Below are 9,049 nucleotides of genomic sequence, written 5' to 3'. Positions count from 1 at the left end.
TTGAAGTTTAGCTTAGAATTTAGTATTGAGAACTTGGTTCATTTCCTCACAAGGGTCAGGTGCTTCATCCTCCTCTGTCTCATTCTTTTTTTTAAAAACCTGCAGAAAATCCCAGGACTGYGGGATAAGTTGGTGCTCAAAAATCAGGTTCAGCAGACATGAGACTGCTAGAATACTTACCACAGAAAACAGCATGGCAACAGTTCTATAAGGAAAGTACTGTCTGATCACATTATTCTCCTCCCTCCAACCAGGGTACAGGAGAAYAGGAGGGATCCCAAGTATGGGCTCCCCGCTCAGTCCACGCAGCAACAAACCCACCACAAAGCCAAAAAATGCACCATAAGTATTTGCACGCYGGAAGTGGAGAACACAGAGCAGCTGTGGGAAAATCACAMAGTARAGGAGATCTCCACTTARAAMCCAGAGAGYGRMCACACTGTCGTCTCCAAAAGCCAGACCTGTTCCTGCCAGGCCCACGACCAGAACACTAATACGGATCACCCACTGGAGCTCCCTCTCTGAGGCCTGCAGGGGAGGAAGGACAATAGCAGATAAAACACCAAGTCCCTTCTTTATTAGAGTGGACTCAAATTGTGTCCACACACCGTTTTCCTCAAAGTCTTCTTGTATATGTTTTGTGTAAACATGGATGCAGAGGACAGCAGCRCCGAGTCCATGGAGGACATAACAGCTGCAGCTACAGAACCAATGCCTAGCACTGCCACCCAGGTGGGTGTGAGATGCTGCAGAGAGAGAGGCAGGATCTTCCCTGCATCTCCACGCTCAAAAGGAGGAGGAAGACCGTATGCAGTCTGGTTCCAGTCTGAGGGAAAGGAGTAGAGGGATACATACAGTTGGAAAAAAAAAGACATTTACAGACACTGTAGAAAAAACATATAACCATTGTTTTCTTTACTGTCTGTTATGAAATCAAACAAAATGTTTCCTGTTTTATGTCAGAATTACCAATACATTTTTTTCTAAATTCTAGAATAGAGGGAGAATTGTGTAGAGAACACATGTAAATCTTCTCAGGACACAGACAAGTTTTGCAAACGACCTAAATATTTGATTTCAGTGTGTAGAAGCAGAGATGCATCTAAAGTTGGCTCGATGGTGACCTCTAGGCAATCAAAGTAAGGTAAGGTAGAGTAATTTTATTTAAATAGCACATTTTCAGCAACAAGGCAATTCAAAGTTCTTTACATGAATTAAAAGTAAATACAAACAAACATAACAAACCAAAGGAAAGAAGAAGAAGAGCAAAAGAAGAAAAATAATCGAATGTTGATCTATCTAAAGTATGTAAACTAGGTGCTCCTGTTCAGGGTTGCTAAGTATCCTCTGGTCTAATTCCATTTCTTGGTTGAAATAGTGGCAAAACTAAACCCAAAATCAAGTGCGAAGGTTGACCCCCATGTTCTAGAGCTGGGGTCTCCAACTCTAGTCTTTACGATCTACTGTCCTGGAGGTTTGACTCAACACAGCTGAGTCAAACTACTGAATTACCTGCAGCCGCAGCCATGACACCAATAACAACTGAGGGGATTCCTGCGACAAAAACTGTCCCAGCAGCAGCAAAACAGGTGACCTGAGCCTGAGCAGAGGAGGCTGCAGAGAGTATTCTTTGGTACAGAGCTTGATATGACAGTCCCCCTAAAGCCTGCAAAACACAAAACAGGTTGAGCTTGTCAAATTAATTTACAATTACCATAGAATGTTTGAAAGACACCACTTGTCAAACCGAACTGAATCTAAATGCCAACTCCACATCTGTGCTCAGATCAGGTGCTGCGGGAGAGATCAGCTGAAAAATAAAGGAGAACAAGACAAGACTGTTCCTCAAGCTGGGAAACAGTAAGGAGAAAAAGGCATACCAGCTGAGACTTATTCACCATCACCTAGATCCACATTTGCCAGAGTCTGCCCGTTTCAAAGATACAACTTTACCACACCGAAATGGCTCTAAACACCAGCACCAGATTCTGTGATTGAAGCCATCGTGGTTCCTCCTATGGCAATATTTACCGTAAATTCCGGACTACAGAGCGCCCCTGATTATAAGTCGAACGCTCTAATTTTAGAAAGAAAATCCAAATTTTGTACTTGTATAGGCCGCACCGGGCTATAAGCCGCAGATATCTCTGCCGCTCTAGGTTTTCCACAATGATGCAGCAGAGGGAGGCGGACACCCAAAATTTGAGTCATAACAGGTCAATTGAATATCACATTTATTACGGTTGAAAAAGAAAAAAGTTGCCAAGTTTAGATTTAACTGAACTACTTACAGTAGTTTCCGAACGGTAACTGTAACAGTAAAAGTGCTGATCCTTCGTGTCTGCTACTAACATCTGCTAAATGAAAATGGGCGCTTTCTTCTTTTTCTGCTTCTTTAGATTTCTACTGCAGCTTGCATCCATTATTGTTGCACTACTGCCATCTATTGGATCCTAATATCTATGCCTCAAATTCTCATAATGATCCCAGTATTATTTAAAAAATAAAAAATCTTCTTTTTCCCCTCAATACTATTTCACTGATCAACAACATTCTCAAATTTCAATTCCCTATTAAAAATGTATTTCGTTTTAATGGGCGCTTTCTTCTTTTATTTCCAATTTTGACTTCCAATGATTCACTTCCTGCTAAAGAGCCCCCTGGTGGTTGAAGAAAAATCCACATATAAGTCGCACCTGGCTATAAGCCACATGGTTCAAAGCTTAGGAAAAAAGTAGCAGCTTATAGTCCTGAAAATACAGTAACTATCTTTGCTTATCTTTTCTTATTAAGATAATTCAAACAGCTTTTCTCTTGTTTCAAGGAATTTGTGGACTTCGATTTGTTATTGGCAAAACTAAACCCAGATAGCAAAATATGAGTGAATCAACGCTGAAATATAGTCAGAAATACTGAAAATACTGAATCCCTGTTGAAGCCCGACACTGAAACGAAAAGTGGTCAGTGGCTCACATGTTGAATCAAAGTTAGGGTTTCAGCCATAACTGACACTGTATCAATGTTGATTCAACCAACATCTGAATTAGAATCTACATGTGTTGATTTTATATTGACAAATATAGACAAAAGTTAAGAATCAATACTGATTCATGTAAATTTTTTGGTAGGTCTGATAGGTCTACATAACATGCCATTAAAAGTTGTGTCATTAGTGTTAAACACACAATATTGTTGACAGATGATGGGTGTTATGTCATTCAAAATTATCTTACATTACAATTTTTCCAGAAATGTGTGTACATAAACTTAAAAATGACATTATTTACAGAAAGACACTTCATGACAACAGTCACAAGCATTCATGAAGATTCATTTGTGTTTATAACAGGTGTTATGTCACATTTGTGACAGTTTCATGTCAGTCAGTCTTATGGCTCACTACAAGTCACTACAAGCTCCACTTTTTGAAGAGACTGGTAGATATTTTTGAGTCAACACATGGGGATGCATAGTCTGTAGCATCTACAAACAAGTTAGAGAATGCACAGAAAAGAATCACAACCCACTGTCCTCAACATAGAGTGCTTAATTTAAAACTTGATGAACCCCTGCTCTTGAGTTCTCACCTAGAGCTCAAAGAGTTGGAGGGGAGGAAAAAGGGCAAGGGAGAGAGAGGGAAAGTGACAGGACAAACAGCATACAACAAACAGATTCAACATTGATTACCAGTTTTTCCCCAACCCAGGTCCTCAAGGCAAACCAACCTTCATGTTTTAGATGTTCCCCCTGCTTCAACACATCCCATTTAGATGACTGCAATTCAGCAAAACCCTATTAATCAGTCATCAATTGAAATAATGTGTGCTGAAGCAGAAGAATGCAAAAAAACTTGCAGAGCAGTGTGCCTTGATGACCAGTTTTGGAAAAACACTGGATTAGACCTTGACATTTGATTGTTTGATGGATGACGCACCATAAATAGTTGACCTTACCCATAAATTCAACCTTTTGGATCTTAATTCAACGTCTTTAGAAAAACCTGCCAAAGCAGTTGTTAAAACGGCTTTAACAGGTTTGTAACTTGATAAAGCAGGTTGCAAACAAACAAGTAGGTAAGGGGCTATGTGGTTGGGACATACCACTCGTGATGGACTGCTCAACTCCGTGTAGTGATTTGTAGATGTTGCATACAAATAGCCAGTAATAATATTTACAGTAAGAATATGTACAGAGAGGAATCACAACCCATTAACCTCAAAAGTCCTTAATTTAAGACATGATTAACTACCGTCCAGTAACAAAATGCTCTCACTCAGGGATAAATTAAATTGGATGATTGCTTGATCCACTGTCAATCGTCGACATTAACCAAAAATCAATCTTTTTGAACATAAATCAACATTGAATTACCATCTCTTCCTATCTGGGAAGGTTCATCACAAAAGCCAAAATTTATACTGTGTCGGTATTGTAAAAGTAAGGTCACAGATAAATTTCCAGGAATATATCTAAATATATCATATATCTAAAGGCATGGCTAATAATTAAACACATTTTCTTTCTTATTCAAAACTATACTGACTGCTGCCATTCATGGCCTTAGCACATTTTAGTAGCTCTATTGTAAAAGGGTCTCAATGCAAAAATATTCACTCTGATGTCAATCTGTCAAAGACTAAAACCATTTATTTTGTAAAGGTAAAAAATATCACTTCTCACACTTTGCCTTCAAAAAGTGTTTCTGTTTAACTTGAACTAAGAATATTTGTTGGTGTCTAAACTAAATTTATTTGTCTAAACTAAACTTCTTTGTATAAAGCTGCTTGACCTAAAGTGAAATTTTATTTAATTTATGTTTTTTTTCTTTTCTTTTTACCAGAAGCAGCATCTCATCCACCCATTTTCCAGCATCTGCCAGCTCCAGGTGTCCCATCCATGCATGTTCATGTGTTTGGTTGAGTGGGAGTGTTTGTGAGATGGCAGTTACTGCTGGACTAAGCACCATAAAAGGAACACAGATCCACTGAAAAAGACAAAACACAGACTTAGTAAAACAATTAACATTGTCAGACTAGCCAATCAATATTGAATTATCTTTAAGCTAATATATCATTTTAACTATAATCTTTGAACTATTTCTAAACCCTACTCTTCCTATTTTCAGTCATATGTTACCCAATAATCTATGTTTATCCTTGTTTATTTTTATCTTTATTAACCTTACTTTTGTTACCTTTAAGTCACAAGCAGCAACTATAACAATACAACTAATGGTGATGAAAAGCAAATTTAAGACACAACATTGTTGCTTGGCTTTTATTTGACTTTCAGTAATTTAAGTTATTCATTTCAACATCACCTTACATAAAATATATTCGCAGTTTTATTTAACTGTTAAACTGGCCTTGTGCAAATTTTAAACAGATGCATTTAGTGTACTTTTTTGTTTATTTTAATGTTGTGATTAACAAATCTTTACACCAGTTTTAAATGTAGATTTAATAGTTCTTTTTTATTTATGTATGTGTATTTACTTTCTCCTTCATTCATTATTTTATTTATTATGCTGTTTGTTTTACCAGTCTTTATTATCCATGTTTCTTTGAATTTCTTTTAGCGATCTTCAACGTCTCCTCACCATCATCAACACAGTCGCTTTTCTCAGTGCTTTTAACCAACATCATACCTGTTAAAACTCAATTCCTTCTATAATTCTAAAATTATTTACCTTATGTAAACATTTAGCATTTCTGTGTTGAGCGTGACAAGTACTCTAAAAAAGACTGACTTATGATATGTAATAAATTGACGAAGGCCTGGGACAGGGAGTCCATCATATTATGTCACATTAAAGAACAAGAGGTGGCACTGCCGACTTGGAAAAGTTTTCTAAATTCTTCAAATCTCAAAGTACTTTTCAGATGGTAGAACAGAGGACCTACTTGTTCCAAAAAGCTACTGGTTCAGTACTATGGAGCATCAAATGAGAAGTGAAAACTGCCTTTAAGCAAAACATTTCTTGGAAAAAAAACCTTTTTTTATGGAGTCTGAACATGTAAAATTTCTTACCTGCAGAACAAAAGCCAAACTTTGACTGAAGCAGGTTTTTAAGATAAAGGAATAATATAATCAGGAATGCCACCTTTCTCTTTTTAATCAAATGGCGTTGTGCTTTATTAATTAATTTGTAGTTGCATTTTATACCTTTTTAATTACATTCATATTTTCTGAAACTAAAAGTTCTTTTACGGAGGATTGTTGGAAATTAGTGTAGTTAAAGTGTACAGTTTTTAGTGATATTTAGAACATATTATTATACAAATAAGCTAATATGAAAATAGTCTCTTTTTTTTGTTTCTTACCAGGCTCACAAACAAAAAACAAAGCTGGAAAATATCAGTGTATGCAACTGAGTAGAGGCCTCCTAAAAGTGTGTAGGTGATGGAAACAGCTGCTGAGATGATGATGGAGAAGGTAGCAGATATTCCAAGTATTATGCTCATAGTGCCACCTGAAACAAAATCATAAAATATTTAGTCAGCGATAATATATATAATCCAAAATTGTTAAAATTGGATTCACTTCAGCTATTTCTTACTCGTTGAGAATAGTTGCACCTCAAAATATTGAACACAGACCACAAGAACTAACAATACTATTATCACAAAAATTATGCAAGAAAGTATTAAGAATGACCTTGTTTTTAAATTACACATTTTGTCAAAAAGAAAGAGACAAAAGGTTATTTACCCAAAGCAGCAAGGATGCAGGCAACCCATAACACATCACTGAACAAAGCGGGAAGCATAATTATTGCAGTGAATATGTTACCATAGCGAATCTGAAATGGGTCCAGCATTGTCACATAACGCTTTGACCTCATAGGCCTTGCAAAGAACAGTCCACCTAAAACCGAACATGAAGAGACAAACTACATTCACAAAGCTAGATGAGAGAGGAAATTCGTTTTCTGTCAATATATAAGCCTGTCTAGACATGTCTTCTATCTGAAAACACAAATATGCTTCCACCTAAGACCGGTTAGCTTTCTACGTAAGCACTGCCATCACCTCTATCCGTTCCCAATGCAGCTACAAGTGTAAAAACTGATTGACCAAGTAGAGATTTAACCCCAAATGCTACTCTGGTGAGATTTTAGTGCTTTGGATTTTACTAAAAAACTTCAAAGTAAAGCTCAGTACAGTGAGAGTGCAAGGCTTTTTTAAATTGGTTGAAGATTCCCAGTATTATATTTCAGCAATCTCCCCATTTAAACTCACCCCTAATTAAGATTTTCTAATGCTTGTTATTTTAACAGATCTTAAATCGCACAATCCTGTTGTAAGCACTGTTATTTGGAATCAAAACAATAACATGTAATTGGTTTTGATTACTTATATGGACTTATATGAAGTGTAGGTCCCAGTTTAATACTTCTCTGTTTGAAGCAGCAACGTTCCTGCAGGAAGCAGGAGAAGTGAGCCGTACCATCAGAGGAACAATTTTACTTAAACAGCATTGCATTTGAACATTTGAATCATACATGACAGTGCAGGGTAGATAAAGAACTATGGGCAATTAATTATTTAGACTTCACTCAAATATTAACCTTTTCATTAGTAGTTTGATAATATATTCATACCAGTCATATTAACCTTCATTTGTGTGCCATTATGCATATATAAGATTGATTGGATTGTTTACTTACTCAACAAAAAATTTATAGCAAATGCAGGGGGTCCCAGTGCCCAGACAAGACCTTGAGTAGGAGAATAAACAGTCTCAGCRGTTCCCATAATGTAACCGCCACCGACCCATGTTGCTAAAAGCAAAGAAAAAAAATAAGAGGATGAGAGTAAAACCTGGAAAGGGTCATGGAGCATAGACGGTAGTTACCCTTTCATATTTAAAATCAAAGACTCTACCTGTCATGGTAAAAACACCAACCAGGACACTGATGTTGCGGCCGCCAATGATGGAGATTTCGCTCGCYGGTCCAGSACATGTCTGCTCCACTTTCTTGGCTTTTCGAGACCCCCACACTCCAACTCCCAGGATTAAAATATAAAAAATTATGACAGACACGAGTCCAGGGACATCCACTGCCATGATGATTCTAGTAACAATTGTAGTGCACTACCTACAATGACATATCAACACATTTGACAAATGTGGAAAAACATTWTGACAAACATGAAATTATTATTAGCCTACTGAACAATAAATCTGATAGCCTAAGGCAGTGATTTTCAAACTTTTTCTCCTGGGTCCCCCCAGTGGTTTCCAAACTCCAGATGAACAAGGGGGGAATGAGGGGGATCAAATTACAACTACACCAGTAGCCAACAAGCTACTTGTTAACAAGCTTAAGGTGCTGTATTGATAWTAGCTAGCTAGTCATCTTTTACCTAACATAACCTGCATCCAACAGCTTTACTCAACTCAGTCTGTTAGTTTGGGGGGAAAACTGTGAAAAGTTCTTTGCGTTTTGCTGGTTTGCTGCCATGATTCTAACACRCACCTKCGTAGCTCTGCACAGCAGCAGCAGGTCTCCTTCACTGCCACACAGGTGTAAACCCAGCGCGAGCGTTGTAGCGCTCATGTTGCCTTTAAAGGCGGCTCGGAAAAACAGGTTAAGACATGTTAACAACGGATTAAACAGTTTTAACTGCTGATAAACGTGACAGAGGACACAGATATATGAAGTGCGGAAGTCCCTACTGTATCAAGGTTAGGGGGCTAGGGTGAACATACAGCGTTCATGTTTTGTTTTGTTTTGTTTTTTTCATCCAGAAGGCTTCCCGTGCCCCCCTTATAATAAAAATGAATTTGAGTTCACACCCAAACTGCTTAGCTAAATGTTTACTCATGACTGATGAAGGGCTCTATTATTTTTTCCTCCAGATGTTTCCCCCCCACCAGAATGATATCACTCTTCATGAAAGCAGTTTTCTAACAGTCCCTGAAGGAGAACTTTGTTTCAATCCCCACTTCTGAATTAAATGGGGAATCAGATTTGATTTGCTAATCAAATTAAGGATTTGCCTGACAAATCCTTAATCAATTTCCCAATCAATTAAGGATTGAA

The 9,049-nt window shown here is 37.4% G+C and overlaps 1 protein-coding gene across 1 annotated transcript; it reads right to left on the bottom strand.

The window, feature by feature from the left end:
- Positions 1-6: 6 nt before the first annotated feature.
- On the bottom strand, positions 7-8,074 carry LOC103466656 (high-affinity choline transporter 1-like). The gene is made up of 8 exons (XM_008412390.2): positions 7,887-8,074; positions 7,670-7,783; positions 6,712-6,867; positions 6,324-6,472; positions 4,838-4,984; positions 1,513-1,666; positions 609-826; positions 7-528 (listed from the first exon to the last, which is right to left on the bottom strand). Exons 1-8 carry the CDS (start codon positions 8,068-8,070, stop codon positions 13-15), a joined length of 1,638 nt encoding a protein of 545 aa, XP_008410612.1. The 5' UTR covers positions 8,071-8,074; the 3' UTR covers positions 7-12.
- Positions 8,075-9,049: the final 975 nt, after the last annotated feature.

This window comes from Poecilia reticulata, linkage group LG6, assembly GCF_000633615.1.
Source record: "Poecilia reticulata strain Guanapo linkage group LG6, Guppy_female_1.0+MT, whole genome shotgun sequence".
NCBI lineage: Eukaryota > Metazoa > Chordata > Actinopteri > Cyprinodontiformes > Poeciliidae > Poecilia > Poecilia reticulata.
This window is presented reverse-complemented; position numbering and strand designations above follow the sequence as displayed.